Source organism: Malurus melanocephalus, unplaced genomic scaffold (genome assembly GCF_030028575.1).
Source record: "Malurus melanocephalus ecotype Western Australia unplaced genomic scaffold, MMel_1.1 scaffold_529, whole genome shotgun sequence".
NCBI lineage: Eukaryota > Metazoa > Chordata > Aves > Passeriformes > Maluridae > Malurus > Malurus melanocephalus.
Window position 1 is genome coordinate 296,010 of NW_026623761.1, and position 21,833 is coordinate 317,842.

Sequence of the window (21,833 nt, forward strand, 5' to 3'; positions counted from 1 at the left end):
TTAAATTGCTGTTTTCAAAACTCCTAATAATTAAGCTAGGCAGCAGCTGAAGACAGCATGTGTCAGCTTTGAATTGATGCAAAAAACACTTAAAATGGGGCATCCTTTGAATGACACTTTATTTTCATACCATGACCAAGCAATGTCCTTCCAAGTGACACACCCAACAAAGCAGCGACAGTTCAGGAATATTTGCCACCATGGCTGCTTCAAATCATTTTGACAATCTGCYCTATCCACAAAAGCACATACAGGAGATCTGAGGGCTATGTGAGTCACTCAAAAGCTGCCTAAGCAGTGCCTATTAGGAAAGTTTAATTAAATTAAAGAGCTTTTCCTGATAGAAGTCATCACACACAATGAATGACATTGTGGAGCAGGTTAAGTAGAAGGATAAATACTGACTTTTAGTACCAGATCCCACAAAGGAAATGCTACAGAAACATCAGAATCCTCTTTACTGTGTCACCTCTTCCACACCCAGTGCTCACAGGATAATTATTACAGATGGCACCTCCTTATTTCCCAGACAGAACCCCGCTTCCCTTGCTGATGTGCAAACAAGATCTTCCTTCAGTTAAAAATGTGCGATGTGTTACAATAATCATGATGAGGGATTGTTCTTTCAGTTAATCCAAGCCAATGAATTTGACTGTGGAAATCCCTGTTCAGTCCCTTCTTCATTAGGCAAGATGGCAGCTGCCACACTAAAGTTAATGAGCCTGATTAATATCAATTCAGTAAATTAAATCTTTTTTCCAGACATCAGATAATTTTGTACTAATCCAGACATTTATACCGATTTCATATCAGCTGACATAACATAATTTTTCATTTAACACTAATTGAAAACTACTGRTTTCTTATTTTAAAGAGCATTTGCTGTCACTTATAACTTACAGCTTTTTTATGAAGCTATTTTTCAAATAATATCATCATTCAATTTTATGTTTTCTGCCTAGCTCCAGAACCTTTATTTGCAACCATGTGACTGACAATGTGGGCAGAATGGAATAAAAAGGTAATTTCTCTTAAAGATATTTAGTTTAACAATTTATCCTCATATTTCCCATTATATATTTGTAAAAGGACTGACTGAAACAAATGAACAAAAGAAAAAGCTCTTCATTTAAGCAGTGTTAAACTCAGCCCCTCTAGCTATTTAGTTTTTTTTTTCTTACTAAATAATTTTGGATTTGTTCAGCTTGCCTCCAGGCTTATTTTCTTCAAATGCTACGGAAGAAAGAGCACATCCCTACTTCTGTGCCATTTGCTCTTATTAYGATGTAAAAATTCCCTGCTTCATGGTTTTCACCATGGCACTCTTTCAGCTGAGTGTAACCTGTGTGGTCACTACAGAAAGTTATTGGTGGAAGCCTCCATCCAAAAGGTGGCACCTACTACAAAACTGGTTATTAGAAAGCAATCCCAGCATTCTCAGTCCTTGCAGAGGTAGGAACACCCTTCCCACAACCCTKATCTGAGGACTGTCCTGGTGGCCCAAGAACTGGACTGTGCAAACAGAATCAGTAAAGGAGCAAACACAGCTACAGAATTCGTTTGTAATGCACAGAAATTGGTAACAACTGAAGTCAGGAGGGACCTCTGGAGGTGCCCTGCTCTAATCAGAGCTGGCTCTGATGTTGGATTGGCTTGTTCAGAGGGCTGCCCTCAGCAGCAGGTTGGGACAACGAAAGGAACAAGGCGGTGCAACTTGACCGCTGTGTGATGACAAGCCCCCAGAACCAGAGGAGTTTCAGAAGACGTGACCTAACGACAGGCAGGCCTGCCATTCAGCTAGGAACATGAGTAAGTGTGCCAAGAGCTGTTTTTCTAAGTTATGAATGTCACTCTGCTCTGTCTTCACTCTCATCAACTGCACTGAAACTGGAGGGCAATTTCTGGCAAGCACTTCAAGCCAGGGCCCAGCTGTCACAGAAACAGCAAACATTTCAAGATTCCTGTGATACAGATTAATTTTAGGGTCGGAACAACGACTCCACATTATTCTTTACACAATCTAAACCATGTCTGTCAGAACTGCCCTTGTGTCCACAATAGCAGAGATAGGGATTTTGCCTGTGGCACTGCCTGGACAAAATCCTCTTGTGTGTTTGCAATGCACAGAATGCCAGGGCTCCTTCCTCTCAATGGACAGCTGACTATTTACCACTGCTTGGCCTCTAGTCCTTCATGTTCTTAGAGAAGTTATGCAATGCAAAGGAGGACAGTTCAGTCAGAGTCAGGGTTTGTGGGAAGTGATCAAGTACGAGTCTSCAGGGGCTTTTCCAAAAGGGGACCTGATGTCTGTTTGTCTTCTAGAATCAGTTATTTAGACTGAGATAGAAGCATGGAGAGGTGACATTTCTAGGCACAAGGGTCTTCAGGGGAACATATAGCAACACAGGAATCAAAATTACACCATATGAAAAGGGTTGAGTAGCAGCACAAGTCATATTTGGAAGTAATGCTTTCTTAAGGAACTGGTTCTAGATCTCCCAGTTCTCTTGGGAAGTCACCTGAATCGAAACTTAACTGCTGGTAGAAAGTATTCCTAGAACACAGCAAACCTATGTTACTTACAGTACTACTTACATCCACTCTCCTCTTCCTTTTCTGCATAATTTCTCCTCTATTCCCTCAGTGATCACACTTTGCTCCTTTGCCCTCCTAAAGTCCCTTTAGTGTCACTTTAACCAGACCCACACTGTTGTGCAAACACCAGGAACACTGGTGGMTATTTCCTCCTTTCCCAAACCAGTGAACACTGCTCAGAGTTCTGTTTCTGGGACAAGAGTTGGGATCTTGAGGCAGAATAGACAGAAGTGTTTGCAGAGCCAGGTGGAGGGAATTCCCAGTTYCAACCCTTTCAACTGCCAGAACCATGCTACTTTGCACTTTACATCCTCTGCCTACTTCTAAGTGAATCTAGAAGAATCTTGGGAATGAACTGGARGGAGGCCTTGGGGGAACAGTTATTTTAATTTCACTGGATGACAGACTGTGAACAATTGCTGAGGGAGGCTGAACAGGAAAACTGAGCACTTATGTAAGGGAAAAAAAATAAATTCATCTACTTGGATGTAAGCCTTGCTACACAAGCTAGAAAAATCAAGTGTAAGAAGCATAAAACAGGATTTTATTGAGAGATGTATTGAAGGTGGCTTTGCTGCTTGTAGTGAAATACTTGACTCACCCTTTATATCTAAGGATTTGAACTCTACAAACTACTTATCAGATAAGAAAGGAAATCAAATTTTGTGAAAGAAGGAGGGCGYTCATTTGAAAGGATCATCCACCTGTGTATGTGCCACTGCTTCTTTATTCAAGTAAACACTTAAAAACTTTTGTTCCTATGTTATATTATTATAACACCTATACTACCTCTAATACTAAAAAAGATATTGTCTTGACTTGCACATCTGTTTATCCGCCCAACAGAACCTGCACATTCTAGAGCTGCTCTACTGCTTTGCTTGCACAGCTTGCAACCACTTTTGAGCCAGCAACCACTCAGCCAGCACCTTATTTGTCACTGTCCACTAAATCTGTAACTGAGTAGGAAACGAGCATGAATATAAACAATTTTTTATTCACCATTTAAAATTTTCAGTGGAGGCAATTTGTACTAGCTCTTTGAAAGACAGACAAATGAAAAACAATAGCTACTGCAGCACTGAGGCTTTGATCAAATTTACAAACAAGTAATTTCCCATTTACGTGCTGCCAGCAATTCATCCCACTTAAAACCTACACTCCACTTCATAACAGTTTCTTTAAAGTTATTTTTGAAATTTTTTTCCTTAGCATAAGGTTTTCCCTCAAGTAACAGCCAGCAGTGRACAGCAACTCTGCAACACACTGGAGAGGCGAGATACCAAAGGTATTTCAAAAATTATTATGCCTGAAAGACAGTGTGTTTCCAAGCTGAGAAATGAGACAGCTCTTGTTACTGGTTTAGGATTGAGCAACTCAGATGAACACCAAGGGAGCCACATGTACCTGAAAAAACAAACTTTGCATTAGGGATTGTCTTAAAATATGCATTGCACCTCCTCCAAGTTGAGAAGAAAACATGCTGGTGACTTTAGAATGGATGGGATGATTTACAACAATGGAGAGGGGACAGTAAATTTTTCAGAAAACAGCTCAATGTGGCACTCACTGGGTCACCGTAGCCACAAGTCTCTGTTTTCCCATCTCCCATGACAAGCAGAAGAGTCAAGATTTTTTGACATGCCATCTGAATGTTTGCATCTAAGTACAATGTTTCTGTGGRAAGCTTTGATTTTGATAACCATTTTTTTAAAAGGTCAGTAAAAAATTCCTTACTCCTTTACATTACTCCRTCAGCCACCCACCATTGACACAATACTGTGATAACACATCTCTGAATGCCTTTGCACAGGAATAAAGGCCTTTCAGAGACAAAAGGTGATTGTTGTAGCCTGTTTCTCTTTCTGAAACAAAAAATAATRTGCTGAACTTTACCAAACACTATCCTGTGTATCTGAGAGACACCACAGAGAAAGCTAAAAGACAATTCAGCTCTCTGTCTTTTGACAGAGATGCCTATGGCTTGCATGACCCTGTGGGTAGAATTTTCCAGGTTTTAGATTTTGAAGGAATCTTAATTCTTTCAGATTCACTGGCCATTTTCTGTTGTTTAGTTCAAGGGTCCAACACAGCAGTTCCCATCAGGTGGGCTCTTTGCCAAGAAAACACTGAACGAGGCAACGTGAGACAATAGTCCCTTGAATAATTCTCTTGCTTAAAAGGAGGTTATTACAACACCACAGCAATGTTCAAGCAAAAGAGCCACACAAAGGCAATTCATCTGACAGCTCTTTCTTTCCTCTCTCAAGTGATTTTTAATTTGGTTGCCATCCAAATGACATCATTGTGATTACAGACTAATAAACCATTGAGTATKGGTGAGCATTCTGAAAGCAATTAATATTCAGGGAAATGTTTTCAAACAGCAAGGGTTTTATGCTRTTTAATCCTGAAATACTCAYCATCTGMAAACACCTAAAAATACTGGTAGTATTCTGCACTGTTATTCTGACAGGAACTTTTACTAAYCTGTCCCCTCTCTTGCCTAGAAATATTGCCTTTTATACTAGGTTATTTATTTCTCTATTTTAAAATGTGTTAATAATTACATTTGGGGGGAATTCTTTTCTAAGAAAAAATACCCAAAATTGAAGAAAAATTACAAAGTAATTTTCTGCTAAATCATGCACTAATGGAACATATTCAACAATGCCAATTCATTATTCTATTATTTCTAATGTTTCAGTTATTTAGGCAAAAGTCCAAGGCCCAGTTTTCATGGAGAGTGATGACTAAACCTAGAAATATTAACGACAGAAAACACACAACTGACAGCAATATTAAGCCAACCAATAACTCATTACACTGGATCCTGTATCCACTTGAAACCTCCCWCTGTTTATTCATACTTTTCCCTATAGTTCTCACTGCCAGTGTTCAGAAATAGGAATGATTTACAAAACTCCAGCCTGTCAGACCAGGCTGTGATCAACTGCCTARCTGTAAATGAGTACTCCAAACATATCAATCCCAGGGAATCAGGGCCTGAACTGCAGTTATCCAAGTCATGAGGCAAAATCTTCGTGTTCCAAGAAATGAAACGATTGATTGAAAACAACTCTCTGGGGTAGCTCAAGACAAATTTTGTCAAGAATTTTAACAGCTATATGTAGGTTCAAACAGGTATAGTTAAAACACAAAAGCTTGCTAAACTGGAACAAGAACTGTAATAGAGCAGACTTATAAAATGTTTTACCTAATGTGATGCAATTTTGAAACATCTGCAGACTCATTTTGAGTACGCTAACTGCCATTTCTAGCAAAAGTTTCTCACACAAAGGAAACAATATTAAATTTTTTTTCCCAAATATTCATAAAACGCAGAACCTGAAAGTGAAATCATGAAACGCAACTAAATTAAAAATATTTTAGATACTATATCTGAAAAAAACTGAAGTGAGACATCCTCTCCCAGTATCTCAGCTGAGCACTCAGAATCAGCAGCATCACCACGCTGCAGCACAGCAGCAGCCACTGGAGGACCCCTCTCAGCTGCAGCATTGCTCTGGGCTGCAGAGGCAGAATTTCACCAGTGAAACACAGCACCAGCTGCTCAGATGAGAACCACAGCAGATTCTCTCCGTGCTCTTTGCTTTCCAGCCGAGGCTTGGTCTCTCCAAAATCATTACAACTTGGTTTGGGAAATTTGCATCCTCCTCAAACTGCAGCTGTTATTTATGATTTGGACATTTCAGATTATTGAAGTTGGCCATTCAATATTGGCCTAGCCTAAAAAAAAATTCAGTGTAAAGAAACTATTTCTAGGATTAGGTTCAGGCATCTTTGTCCACTAGATTTTCATAGTACAAAAAACCCAAATAACTCCACATCCATCAAATTCATGATGGAAAACTACACATGTGAAGCAACAGAGCTAGATGAATGTTTTGTCAAAAGCTTTCCTAACTTATTACTACTCTGGTTTACATCCCCAGATGGATGGGATACATCCCTAAATACTCTGGGATAAGCAAAGATTATGTGATATACCCGTCGGGAAAGATTTTGGTTCACAGTTTCTTTTTGAAAGAAGCAACAATAAAACCTTTTCAATGTGAAAAAAAAGAAGGAAGGCACAGATGAAGGCTGAATGCGACACCTGCACAGAACCCTGCTCTGAACCCCTTCCTTGGCAGCACCTTCTCTGCTTCCTCAGACCTGTTCAGCTCCACAGGGGAGCCACTACAGCCCATCATATCCCAGCATCAGGCTCCATAACAGACCACCACTGCTCCTTCCAGAGCAGATTCAAAAGGCAAACCCATCCTTCATATTCAGCTCCATTACTGCAGGGGTTAGGACAAATAAAACTTGAAGTTTTGTAGGAGTTTGCTGGCATAACTGAAAAACCGGATTTGTCAGCTCTGGAATTTTTAACTGCAAAAGGAGCCAAATGCAAAATAAATCAGACATGATTGGAAAAACAATGCACTGAAAAAGYTTTTCCTTCGTGCTACTACATAAATCATGTAGCAGATAAAATAATTAAAGCTTTTCAGAAGTCTGCCACCTTTTCTAGTTTATCTTTGCAGGTCTAAGTGGGTTCACTTGTTCATGTACACAAGGGTGTGTTTTTCATGACAGTAACATGCACTAATAACTGGCACTTACAGACTTTTTATGCTTCACCTRACAATGTTAATCCTCCTTGAATATGACTTTTGGCATGGAATTTCCTCTGTTCCAAAGGTGGGATACACACAGAGTTATCTCTGTGTTCAGTAACTTATTTACTACAGTTGAGTGTTTGCCTGCACCAATAAAATTAATGATGCTTCACTCCATGCTCACATTGATATATGGTCACAAGAGTACCTCACCTCTTTCCTTTTGTGCTCGCACGGGATTTGGAAAAACTCCCAGCATTCCTAGATTTCTAGACACCCAGGAACACATTCACTCTACTAAGGAGCATTAAAATAATTAAAAACAGACACATGCACAATGCTGTTATTTATGTCTTTTGTCAGTGACTCACAAGATTATCTCATGTTCAGTAAATTACAAAAAGGCATAGCTTTGACTGCTTTATTAATTTTTAAACAGACTTCTTTTTTGAAAAGCTGTAATTTTTAACAGGGTGGGAAAATTATCTCCCTYTTTATATTTTAAATGTTAAAAGGCCATACTTAGATTCTTTTTTAACCTTTCCCAGTAGTGTTTCCAATTTGTTTTTTTATTGCTTTGGAATTTATTTTAATTTTCCTTTTTGTTAGAATTTTGAAGGTTTAAAATGTCATCTTGCCCCACAGTCCTCTAGTCCTCCAGATATTATGTCCTTTTTTTTCAATTCCAGCTGCAGTAAAAGCCAGTTCACTCCTCTGTCTTTGGAGATGGCAAAAAGTGACTTTAAAATATTAGGGCTTTTTCTTAAAATTGAAAATGTGTTTAATTAACTGTAAGATGTGGTTTTGTTKATTTAAATATACCATTTTCTCACTCAGTCTGTAACTGCTAAAGGTCAAACCCAACAGTTGTTCCTTCTTCACAACAAATCTCTGCTTCCTTTGACATCATCTTTTTCTAAAACTGGAGTCYGAGAAAATTGAAAGTCTGTAAGTTGGGAAACAAAATAATTATCTGTCTGTTTTCTACGGCAATAACCCAAGGCCCACACAGCGAATAATGAAGCACTYAGAACAGAAGTTGGCTGAATCATTATCTCACAAAAATAATGCTCTAATGGTGTACTTACTATGCCCATAAGTAACTAGAGAAAAAAAAGGTCTCCAAATGATTGGCCTTTCATAAGCAAGATTTATGATTTCAGAACTGAAATCCCAAGGTGTGATCTACGGTTGAGGTTCTCTGCAGTCCAAGACTGTGGAATAATGTAAAATTCATAATCACCACTCAGTWAAATAAAGCATATACTTGGACTGGCTATTCCTACACAGGTTTAAAGTTACATATATGATTATTTTTTTTTTTATTTTGATCAGTAAGAAAGACCAGATTAACAGGAAAACAAGAACAGGCATCTTTTGTATTTACATTCAYGTCATTTTAATGGGTTGGGCTTTTCAGCCTGCTCTGCACAGCTATTTAGGAAGTTCATTTAATAATTAGCTGACTTGATAACTTCTCTGGTCAGAGAAAGATACGAYAATGCAGGAAGAAAAAGATCTGGTGGATGGTCATCTGTTTAATGTTCAGACAATTAGAGTGTTGGACAAATGCTTGATTTATTCCTTCCTTTGAAGTCTTTAAGGAAGTTATGGTTAATATAGATCAGTTTTGACAGTTAAAAATATATTTATTTTCAGGAAATATGAAGCAATTGTCCCAGTACTGGAGCGTTGAATGAAACAGTGGAAATGATTTTAGAGAAAAAAGCATTGAGGTACAAACCTCCCCAGAGCAGAAAATGTAACTGGGGTATTTTTAAATTTTTATGTATTGCTTATGCTTTTTTTGCTTCTTATAGCTCTTTTTCTGTGTATAGAGAAAAAAAAAGAAATAAAATATTATGTTCTAGCCATGAAATCTGATTCACATTGTTTCCACAGCGTRCCGGATTCCGCCAAGTTCCTTTTTGATCTCACATTCTTACTTTTCTACAAGATGTGGACTTGGAAAAGATAGGAAGTCTACTCCCTTTTGTCAGTCAAAATGTACTTTAGAAACACCAAAACCAAGAAAGTTCTAGAAAGTTTTAGTGACTTAGAGGACAAGCTATGAAATGACCTTTTGCCTTCAGCAAGGTTTTCACCTGACTTTTTCTTTCCTTGAGCTAAGGAAACCAGATTCTACAGGCAGAATTTACAAACACTCCCACTCTTCCATGATGATGGAACCTGTTCCTTTGCGCCACCTTCAAGCAGCTGTCACAGACCCTGGAGGACACCGCATTTTTCCTGTTATTCAATCCTCCTGTGGAAAGCAACCATCTGTGAAACATTCTCCTGGCCACCTGCTGGCCCAGCCAGCTGTTCTGATTCCATGCTGCAGCTGCCACCTGTGACAGTAGCTAAAAGCCAAAAACACTCAAGCAAGAGGGAAACTGACTGGCAGGATGCCAGGTGGATTAAAACTCCATCACAAAAGCTGACAAAAACCCACCTGTGTGTGAAACATCAAGTAGCAAGRAGATAAACAGCAGCTTTCAGTGAGCAGAAGGGCCCAAAAGGGCTCAGCAGGTTTCTTTCTCCTCAAGCAACTTTTTGTGCTTCACTAGAACCAGTTTAATAACTTGTCACCGTAGCTCCAGGGAATGGGAAAACTTGTTCCAGCCTTCTCACCTCCCAAGAGCTCTGGTGAGACMAGCATCAGAGAGAATTCTGGAAGATAGTGAGATAACTCTCCATGTCTCAWGGACATCAGGAAGTGCTGAAATAAGACTAAAATGGGATTTAAGTGGTACATGAGTCCTGTGCTGGCACAGTATGTRTGGGCAAGTTTTAGTCTCCTTGAGAAGGGAAGGGAATTCACAAGGACCAGTGAGGAGCTACAACACTGATGGATGCAGATGGCCCAAATTCCTCCAGAGTTTAGAGAAGGGAAAAGACACAAATGATAAGAAAAAAAGAAACATCCAAACAGCATGTTTCTCATTCTCAGCAGCAGAATTCATGGAACAAATCTGCAACGGATACAAGCAAAGAACACACTGAAACTATCCTGATTTCCATCTGCTAAAGAATGAATATTCTCTCTGTTCTGACCACTTTTACAGTTACTGTCCCATAACTTTAAAATAATGTCTTCAGACAAACTTTTCACTGCTTGATGCAAAGGAATAAACTATTTACTATCTAACATTAATATTAAAAAGGTGATGAGTACACCATTGCTGGGCAGCTGCTTATCTCTGACCTGCAGGGGAAGAGTCAATTTAAAATAATTGACACATTATTATAAATAGTATTTGTCATTAAAATAAATTAGTGTTGACAGTCATCACCAYTTCTGGTAGTTAGTTTCTAGATTTTCAATAGCACTGTAAAACAYAGAAGTTAAAATAAGTTGAATTTTCCCCTGAGGCTCTGTAACCACTTCACCAGTTTCCTATACTGCATTAGCTTTCTTTTCCAAGTACACTGAGCACATTGTTTTATTATTTAACAGTAGAATGGTAATGGCATTCATTACAATTAAAAATAAACTGGTTACTAAAGTTTGTTTTTGCCAGTCCTTKCCTCTTGATAGCTAATTTGGTAATGAAACAGAACATGACACTTGAGAATAAACTGTAACCTAATCACATTTCTTAAAAGTAGTTATGTGAGTGTACATGCACACACGTKCTCCCCACATTATTAAATCACTGAACTTCTTTTAAAAGTCTCTTTAGAAATAAGTAGAAGGAAACCTCTGTTTTCCCTTTCTTTCATAATGACCGAAATTCAATTTGTGAAGGAAAGCTTTTATTAATTATTTAAGACTTCATTAATAGAAGCCACAAAATTACTGGTAAGCTTTGTAAGTAGAAGGGAAACTGCCATTTATAATACTGGAACAGAAATATGGATAATTACATAAATTTAAATGTTAGACAGAAAAAAGTTTCCTGATGAAGAACATGGTGGAGTAGAGTAACCAAAAATCCCTAAGTGCACATGAAGAGTACAAGTAGCAAAACTTTGAGAGCCTTTTGCCACATTTAGGTTCTCAGTTTAGATTGAAATATTTGAACTAAACAAAAGAGGTACCCAGCATGAACAGGGCTACTGCCAGCTGAAAGCCAGACAATTCAGTGAACCCTGAGAAATAAACTACTTGATGTGGATATAGTTACTGTATATATTAAGCTGTATATAAAACAAATTTATTTTGCCACCTTAAATTGCACTGTGCCAGATCAGGATATATATTATTCAGTATGAAATATCTGCTCTATATTACCCAAGATTATAATATTAAACAGCCTGAACAGAAYTTGGGGGAAAATAGGGGTTTGCCCTGGAAAGCAAAGAAGAAGACTGCACMCAGTCATTTTTCTTCTGAGAAGAGTAGAGGAGTCAAAGAAAACACAGGCACACTAATGATGTTCTTCTGTCCATTGAACCCTAGATATAATTTCTAATTGCACAGGAAAACTCTTAGGGCATATTTAAGAACTCCAGACTGGACATTTTATATCCAGTAAGACTAAGTTTCATATTAGTAGGAATTGTCTCAGGCGTATTTCAGGCACTGTTGAAAAACTGTTTGCTAAATGTGGTTCCTCTTTATTTGAAAGATACGCTCATTAAGCACGTTATCCTACTCATTTCAGTAAAATAAGCCCATTAATAACTCTGTCTTATCCCCACTAACACTTCCAGAGACCATGCAGGTATAAAAGTGTTATTTATGCTCTTCCTGAACCCACACTTCATCAACCAAATGACAACATTTCAAATTGTTTTCTTTCCTTTGCAGGGAGGAAAGCTTTGGTTTAAGGGGGCTGAACCAGCTGAACTGTAAATAAAAGCTCAGTTCATCCATCATTAGTAAAGATGGAAAAAAAAAAAAAGAAAACACAGCAGAGTTTGATTTTCAGATCACAGGGCAGATTTTCAGACATCAGAAAGCCACATTCTTACTCAGAGAGCCTTGAAGTAACAGCACAGCAAACAGAATAATCACTTAATGTGATAATACAGTAAGAGAACTCCTTGTGTTGCAGAGATAGGTGCTGATTGGCAACTTCTGCCAGGCCTGGTGCATCTCCATAATCCTGAAAAGGAACTTTTGGGAACTCTACCATCACAAGCCAGACTGTTACAAAAATGGTAAGACATACTCTTTGACACAACATGAGAATTCTGACAACTTCAAGAGAGGTCAGAGAAATCACAAAAGCAGCATCCTTACAAAGTAAAGCAATGTTTACAAATKTTGATAAAAACTATTTTTGGCTCAAACCCAAAAATGCTGGAAAAACCCAAATCACTCAAAGGAGCAAAACTGCCCAGCAGCAGGATGAAGTGGGTCTTTTATCCAAGTTACCCATACCCAGTGCTGAAAGGGAAGGAGCCAAACCCAGTTTTTCTGTTGATTTTAAACCARAAGGGAGGTTGTCACCAACAGAATCATGGATAAATTTCATTATAAATTTCACTGTGACAGAAAATRACTATGGTATCCACGGCAAATGACCTTACCAGTAAAGCTGATGGGCTACTTGGATGCTCTGGAGAGAACGATTCAGCAGGAGCTTCACCAGAGGGCTGTCAAGACTCCACTCAAACTTGAGCACCTTAATAGAAAAATTGATAATAAAAATCAATTTCATGCTGGCTTTGGTCTCTTTCCTTTATAACAAAACTAATCAAAAATACCCCAGCGCTTAGTCTGAACAAAGCAATCAAACATTCCTCAAAATCAGAGGAATTTGCTCTTGGCAATGCAATGAACAGAGAATCTTCAGTGCATAAGGGTCTGCCACCACCTGTAAGTTAGACAGACACCATCCTGATCCTGTGTTAACATGCATATAAATATGCTGCTTCTCTTCCCCCACTTAAAACTATCACTGCTACATTTAATTTTTGATTTGATTATCCAGTTTGGAAAATAAACTTTTTTTAGAACAGAAGCTGTGGAAGGGGAAGGGTCACAGCAGTTTGTGAATGCTGTAAAGCTGTGARGGTTCCAGTGCTTCACACTAGTGGATTACATGAATATATTCATATATGCGTACACTAGATAATCATATATCACAGACAGACAGAAACCCTGAGAAACTCTGCAGTGTGGAATAAAGAGTCATCCATATGMACAGTGTTACAAAATAAGGGGATAAAGTTTTCAAAAGTTTCCTGCTCAACCCCAGCACAGGAGCTGTTCAATCACTGAGTGCCTTGGAAGCAATGATGCCATCACTTGCAGAACATTAATTTCCAGTGAAATGCAATGTGCATCTCTAAAGAGACAATTCTACACCCAAATGTCCACATTACYGTGTTGACAGGGTTTTTCTCAGTATACGTGGCAATAAAAACCTGTGATTTGTGGCAACATTTCGTTCCTTGACTACAATGAAGCTGTGTCACCTGGTTTGGTGACCAAAGGAGAATTTCTCTTGTTCAAATGCACTTTTAACTTTTCTGTATTACTTGAAAATACCTTCATGTGGTATATATGAAATCTCAATCAACATGCCAAAACAATTCCATTCTTAAGTGGGAAACAGTCTATACCCCAGCCCTGKTTTTCATCCACCCGTCAATTGACCAGACTTATTTATTCCTCCTACAATGGATCAACCAMCCTGAAAGAATCAAAAGTTTTGTAATGAAGTTATTGATCTGGACAGAAGACTTCCTTGGTTATCAATTTCCTCCTTACCTGAACTAGCTGTGGGAGGTACTCTAACAATTCATCATTTGATACATYTTCTATTTGCTGCACTGCCGTCCTGCGAATATCTTGATCTGGAAAACTAGAGCAAAACAAATGRGTATCATTAAGATCTACCAGACCACTGCAACTCTCCTGAGCTCTCACTCATACAAGATGTTAGARAAACTGATTTTCTCTCAAAATGGAACAGGAAAAAATCTAATTAATTTGCTTTACTGTAACAAGAAACACACCACAGATGACTTAATTGGATTGACTGTTACAGTGCCACACAGGRAAAAAAAAGCCCAAATTGATCTTCAAATACCTTTTTTAATTTGAACTACCATGTATTGYAATTTCCTGAAATATGAAGCAAAGTACAGATCTCTTGCTGCTCTTTCTTATCTGATATAGGAAATTTCTGAGTTGCATGAAATTTTAATAGTTTCTTTAAGACTTTATTTGCTCTGAGCAACACAAAAGCTTGAAATTTCCCATACAAAAATTTTTAATTTCAGATAATTTCTTCCCAAATGAGCTCTTCAGTTTTGTGTCATAACACATCAAAAATACTTTTTAAACAAAAGCAATTTCAAAGCTGAAGTCATGAGTTGGTTTTTTTCGGATTTTATGATGTGAAATTTGGTAAAAGAGTAACATCATCTTCCGGAAAGGCTCCAAGTCGGTGAAACAGACATTTGTGATGAGAAARTATCTGAGAACTCAGCATAAGCTATATTCTCAACTAATTCTGGTTGAAGCCAGAGTTCCTGCAGCCTGCTATAGATTTTGTGATGGAGCTCTCATCGTGAAAATGATAAAAGAGGAGACATGGTGTGGCAGCAGTGATAATGTGGAAAAAGAAAGCAGGATAATATAGATGGTAAAAACATTTTCCTTTGAAAGAGAATGAAATTTTGATGTAACCTGATTGATCAAAACTGACTCTTAACAACATTTTCCCTCTTCTCAGAGAAAAAGACAGAATGTATACAGTGTCTCTTTTAATATTTGAAAGCCAGAAGATAATCTTTTAAGGACTTACTTTGAAAATATAAAAGTAATTTCCACCTTTTCACATTTTGCAATTGTGACATTAATCATTAAAATTTGGACTCGATCTCAGAGGTCTTTTCCAACCTTAATGATTCTATGAATTTATACACAGAGAATTTTACATACACAGAAGTTTCCTAGATTGGTACAAATTCAGCTGTTCAAATTCAAATTGCAGCTCTGCTTTCMCAAGGAAAGGATGAGATGTGCYCTTCTCTGTACATCTGCTATGTGGTGCCACCCTTATCTGTGTATCAGTACTTGAATGTTGCCCATTGCTACCCCAGAAAGCTTTTCTGTCTTCTCCTGAAGCAAACTGGGATTGTTCATAGAGACTTTCAGTTGCCAGAGGTGCAAGAAGGGTCATCTCTACCTAAGGGGCAGAAATGTCTTCAAACAGCATCACAGTCAATGATATTGCCCAGCAGAGCTGCCGGGCTTTGATCCAGTTCCCTGAAGGCAAGCACCTGCCCCGCAAAAAGCAGTGAATCCCTACCCTCTGAACTGATAGGGCTATCAGGCTCTTGGGAGAGATCTCTGATTTGGCGGTCCAGGCACACAAAGAAATGGTGACTAAAGGACACAGGTTATCCTGTCAGTTCACCCTGAGGAAAACCCTTTGAAATCAGAACCTTTATGTATGGCAGATGTCACAGGCCACCAGCATCACTCCTTCAAGAGTTCAGCACAAAACCAGACTGCTCTCTTCCTACCTTCCCATCTAGCACCTTTTGCCAATAATATTGAAATAAAGTTCAGAAGTGAAACAGAGGAGGAAGCACAGTATTTGCAGCAATGACTACCTGATGCTATCAAGATAACAAGAGAATAAATTGTAAAGCTAAGCACTCAGCAGTATAATGGCACCTGCTGCTTAAATCTTGAGCTTCTAAAGTTCAATAAAACCAGATGAAGCAGAACAGTATGTGCACTTTGATCAGTGACTTAACTAGAGGCCATTTAATAAAAATGGGAATACTTTGATTTAAGAAAAAAAAAAAAGGTGGATAGTTGGACTTGAAAAACCTGGTTTTCAGGGCTGCAACCAGCTGCTACCTGTAAGACCTCCCAACTCCCTTTAACAACGGGGCTCAGGTCTGCTTTTACAATTTTGTTTGTCTGTTATGGTACATACTTAATGACATTTCTAATACAGTTTATAATTCTTTGTATAATGATGAGAGGGCCTTGATGGGTAGAGGAGGAATACATTATAAATAAATTATCATGATAGGCCCAAATTAGCATCTCTTGCAAGGCTTTTTTTTTCACTAATTTATTCCAGGCAACCTATTAGGAATGAGATGTTGTTACTTTAATATTCACATGGCTATTTAGAACAAAACATAYTTGAAGGAGGASTATATATTAAAAAAAAAAAAAAAATCCCTTTCATGTCATCCTATTTTCGAATTATGCAATTGCTCCAWAGGGCTGTGTGCTAAGCACGTGCAGATAATATGGAAATGAGCCTTTCCCTTTCCCTTCTTGCCTAGCTCAACAGGCTACTGAACAGTGAAATACACTCTACACAGGCACAAAGCCAAGCAGAAAAATGTTATTACTTAGTTACAGCTTGTCCTTACTAGGAGCCAAGATCTGAATACACTCAATGCTATGAGGAGAGAAATCCTGTATTTCTTTCCAGATAGATGAAGAATGATAAAATTATTTTGATCCCAAACTTTCCAGAAGATTCAGCAGCTAACATTTGATTTATTCAGAATTAATTTGATCCAAGTCAAAACTGGGGCTATGTCTGAGTTACGAAACAGTGCAAGATGTGATTAGGGCAGTGGCAGGCACTTTGGTGAAATATCTGCAGGGCAGTTTGCTTCAGGAAACATGGCTCTTGTCATTCTTCTTGAATGAGTTTTTGATAATTTGTTGATCCTAGTGACTAAACTGTTTCCTTCAGCTTGTAAATCTTGAGGTCAGCTTRAGGCTTAGTTTGTGAACAGAACGGGCAACTAGGATATTTTTTTAACTACCTGACAATTTTTTAAGCCCTAGATGCAATAGCCATTTCTTTTATTTTTGAATTTCAGTGTTGTTCAGGGCCGCTGGTACAAGTACAATATTGAATCTGTATTTAAATGTTGTACACAGGCACAATATTTAATTCTATTTGTTTTACCCCTGACATTTGTATTTGAGCAAGCATTTAACATCCTCAGAAACACTGGAATTACAGCAAACTCTTATGAACTCCTTTARCATTACATGGTGCTTATGCTACTCACGCTTGCATACACCAGTTTATCTGCTAAAAGCCAATAGTAGGGTATGTTTTAGAAGCAGATCTGAGTAAAAATAAAATCCCTTCACATGCCTGGAAACTATGCCATCTTGTAGTCTGGTAATTAATTAGGGCTGGGAGGATTTTTTTCCAGTGAATAATCTTGCAAATGTTTGAATTGCATCAAATCTGATTTTAGTAATCCATAAATTAGTCTTGATTAGAGCACAAAATTAATTGATTTTTTGACTCAAACTCAATGCAAGAGAAATCACTTCAGGCCTAAGGAAAAGAGCTTTAGAGTTTGGATATTAGAGGAGAGCCGATTTCCAGGGCTTGCTGTAATGAATATGCAATTATTTACACATGCAGAAAACTCTGAGAGCAGAGAAGTGAGACAACTCTATCACAACAAATTCAATATTCCAGTCTTTAAGGGTACACTACTGAGAAAGAGAAGATCGTCTGTAGCACAGCTTGTCTACATCAGATCAATTTTGTAAAGGATTTGAACCACAGACTGTTAGAATTTCTGACATGTGGCCTCTAACTACGGCTTCAGAGAGGCAGGACATTTGAGGACTCCTCTGCCTAGCTGCTTTATGGTTGTCACAAAAAAGTCTGAGAATTCAGCAAAAAAATCCCCAGCTTAAAACAAAAACCTTTAACAATGCTCGTAAGATTCTTTCTTTGCATAGTTTCAAAATGGTAATTGTCATCCACGTTTAGGCTTCCATTCACTTATAGGTTTGGGTTTTTTTCCCCTCAACAATCAACCTATTGGCCAGTAAATACTTCAGTGAATAGAACCAAAGTGTTCCCCATTTATTTGCCTGGCTGCATTGTAATTTCTGGCAGCTTTCTTCTTTTGGCCAATTTAATTGTTTTGTCTTAAGGCAACGAGGACACCACAAAAGAGATTGTGACTCCTTACACATTTGTTCCAGGTTTAAACACACTTGAAACATCACAGAYTCCAACAAAAAAGAAACAATATGCAAATTACAGTTGAGTTTAGTCTTTGTTAATAGGTCACACCATGCAGGACTTCAGATTTCCCCTTCACAGCTTGGCTCACAATTTGCATTCTCCATAAGTTATGAAWCTGTTTTCCTCTAATTAAACACCCATTTAGACTCAACACCCTTTTTGYTGTTTTGTTCTTCCCCCTCTGCATGATGCCAGTGATTGACAGCCACCCATTTTTTAACTTCTAAGTAGATTATTAGGTCTCCCTTGAGACTTTAAGATGTTTTTTGAAAAAGGTGAATTTTGAGGTGGATGAGCACAGATGACAATTTGATTTAGAAATAAAGACAACTTTCAGTCTTTGATTTTTTTTCATACACGTAGCCAGTCAGGAGCTATTTGTCTAGCTGCACCTTTCAGCTAAATCAGATTCAAAGAGAAAACTAAGCACTTCTGAGATGTCCTGTGGATTTGTGAAATTCTCTTGAGATTTTAGCATCTGCCAGCGGTGAGCTGGCTATAAATGAGAAATAGACGTGCTCTTCATTTTTAACAGTTTTATTATTCTAATTTTGTTGTGCTGCTCAATTAGCCCTATGCTGGAATATATTTGTCAGGTAAGTGAAACTGCTCAGCTCTCTACATTTTCTGGTGTGTGAAGACCTCTGAATAGAACAGGCCTTTTTAAGGCAGAGCCTAATAGCATGACACTTAYTTCTGCATATGGCTTCACATTTTAAGTTCTGTTGCATTTTCAAAAAAGAAAAAATTCAGTCCAATGAAATGCATGTTACTAAGTCTGGCAGAAACAAGGAAAGCTGAAATAGAAATCCTACTGGAATGATAATAGCAACTGAAAACGAAAAAACCCTTTAAGCAGTAAGGGATAACATGCAATAAGGGATGGATGCAACTAGGCCAGGAGAGAAAGTATGGAAGAAATATTTGAAAGACTAGAGAGGGAACTTTTGTGRGGCATTTTAAAAGCATTTAGACAGGAAAAAAATGAAGAAACTACTAGAACAATGATTGAGGTATTTAGTTTCAGCTTACAGATGATATAAGCAGGACTTTCTGTTGGTGATTTTTTTCATTCCTTTKATGGCTTCTAAAGAAAATGCTSTGTGTGTGTATGAAGGTTAGAAAAYGGAAAGAACTGAAGTACAGAAAGATAACAAATATCATCAGTAAAAAGGACACTGCATTTTCATAATTTCTTTGTTGAAAAAGAAAAAAAYTACTCTTCATTGTGAGAAGTCATGCGAACCTTCCCCAGCCCCACACATTGCAAAGGTCATGGTCATATTCACTAGCGCTTACTTTGGCTGATTGATTGGCAGATAAATCTGTTGAATTTACTCACAGAAAATATTCTTTGATGCTTACATAGATTTTCTACAAGAAATTCTGACTAAAACAACTAAGAATAAGTTTAAGATGTCATGGAGACCATATGGTGAACCATATCTTAGGACAAGAATAGGAAGAAATTAATAAAAAACAGTTTCCATTTGAAACCTGTATGATCTAGAAGGTTCTTCCTACCCCAGAGACAAACTTCTCTGCTACAGTAAAACTGAAGACTAAACCATGGAAAACATGATTATTTACAGATTAAATTTCCTGACTACATTGCACATTTATGCACAGAAACCATGCAATATCCTACACAGTTTATTGCTATTTGTCTTACTGTAGCATTCTGCTGTAGTACCTTCGTAGTTATTGCAAAGAAAACTAAAAGTGGTTAAAAGCAGTGAAAAAAAAAATTCATCACATTCCACTAGTTAAAGAGAAGACTTGTCTATTCCTAGCAATGCATATATCATCATCTAAATTATCACTAAATTTCATGTATATTAAGCATAAGCAGTTTTAAAGCTTTATCAGTAATGTGTTCTGTACATCAAAGTACCAAATTAAYTGTGGAGTGTTGCTTTGTTCTTATCTTATTTCTTTGCATAAGCTCGTGTTTGCTCTCCACATTGATGTAAAACTACAGCCAAGTAACAAGATGCAAACAGGCAGGATATGCTCTCATTCTATCTGGTTTATAAACACTCCGCTGGGCRTTCCATTGTGAGCTCCATGGGAACATTTCAAATTCTCCTTTTATTGAAACAATGACAATCTGATTYMACAATTCTAAATCAATTTGGCTTTSAAASKTATAAGAACAAGAACTGTCTTCRAGGTATCACATTTTATTATAATTATTGGTTAGATATCTGAACCTCAGAAATGCAATAGCTCTGCTACATAAAGTGAAAATCAAGAATTAACTGTGACAGTCAAAGCCTGAGGGATACTATAACCAAAACTCTGTCTGAAACCACTGATTGGGCACATGATTTTAAAGGAATGCCCTTTCCTGTGCAACTGCCCTGACAGATTAGAATTCAGCAGGAAGTTTCTAGGAACATTTTAAGCCTAACAAGGAGGTTACATGTTCACCTCCACTGTCTACTTCAAAAAGTTCTCTCTTCAAAATGGTTGCAGCCATGCACAGCTAGAAAAAGACACACCTTCTTCCGTGGCTGTTTCCTGATTCTAGCTCAATTTCCTGATTTCTTGCCATGACACCTCACAAAGCTGCAAGAGTATTCTAAATGTGTCAGAAAAAAAAAAAACCAAAAAAACCCAAAACAACCCAAACTGAAGAATACATTTGCTATTTTGATTAACAAATATGTTTGGACTTTCCTTTGCAGTAATTTGAAAAGCAAGATGACCTGACTAAAAATTCCAACCACAATTCTAAACATACACAAACGCTGGCCTGCTGGAAACACATCATAAATCATAAATTATGGCACTGCTAACCCTGCCTTTGGTTTCTTTGTGTCAAGAAAACTCGGCGTAAACGAGTGTACTGGTGTTATTTCCCTGGCTAGCGTGCCAGACAATGTAGATACCATTACAGAAAGCTCTAACTCACTAAAGCTTRGCTTTTTACCAAATTCAAGAAGCAAAATCAACGGCAAATGAACGGGCACCAAGAAGCTGTTCTGAGTAGGAGGGACCAGCTCTCTAACTTCTGCTTAGGGGTAATTTTATATTTCAGGCAACACCTTATAACCATCCTTCCCTGAAACTAGAGGTAAGAGTGTAAAATCTTATTCTACACTTCCTCCTCCCATCCTCTTGATCACATCTTTATTGATTAAAGAAACATTCATGGTTGTTATAATTTTTTTTTTTTTAAGCATTGGCTGCTGGGGCATTAAGAATCAATGCACTTGGTCCAAGTACTGGATTCAAGGTTGTAACTGAATTTATCTGTGAGATGTACCGTGATTGAATTTTCCATTTATGRGGTTCTTCCTTTCCCCTGCATAAATGAGCATGTTATCATTTGGCTGCCTTGAGATTTGCCTGCAAAGTGGAAGAGCACAAGCAAGAGAAACACGCTCAAAGAACGAGAAACTTCTATTAAAGGGTATGTTTAACTATGCAGTGAACAAGACAATTTACAGGTTTCAGAAAGTTGCAAAGAGCATTCCAGTTCAGATTCCTGATAATGGGGCTTGATCTGATGGGCTGWGATACTTCTCCCCAAGCTCTGTGATGCTGCCTCCTAACCCAGACTGTGAGGAAGCATCTCCAATGATTTGCATCTCTTTATCCTTGCCAATGTGAGTTTGAGTTTAATCATCAGGACACAGATACTGCTTTTTTTGCT

At 37.9% G+C, this 21,833-nt stretch overlaps 1 protein-coding gene across 1 annotated transcript in view; it reads right to left on the bottom strand.

Annotated features, from left to right (window-relative positions):
* Positions 1 to 21,833, bottom strand: part of PIK3C2G (phosphatidylinositol-4-phosphate 3-kinase catalytic subunit type 2 gamma) — a 190,474-nt gene that overhangs the window by 90,938 nt on the left and 77,703 nt on the right. The window contains exons 18-19 of the mRNA XM_057381792.1: positions 13,891 to 13,984; positions 12,705 to 12,799 (exon numbers count right to left, since the gene is read on the bottom strand). Of these exons, the coding sequence (XP_057237775.1) occupies positions 12,705 to 12,799; positions 13,891 to 13,984 (189 nt within the window). The remainder of the gene's footprint in view (positions 1 to 12,704; positions 12,800 to 13,890; positions 13,985 to 21,833) is intronic.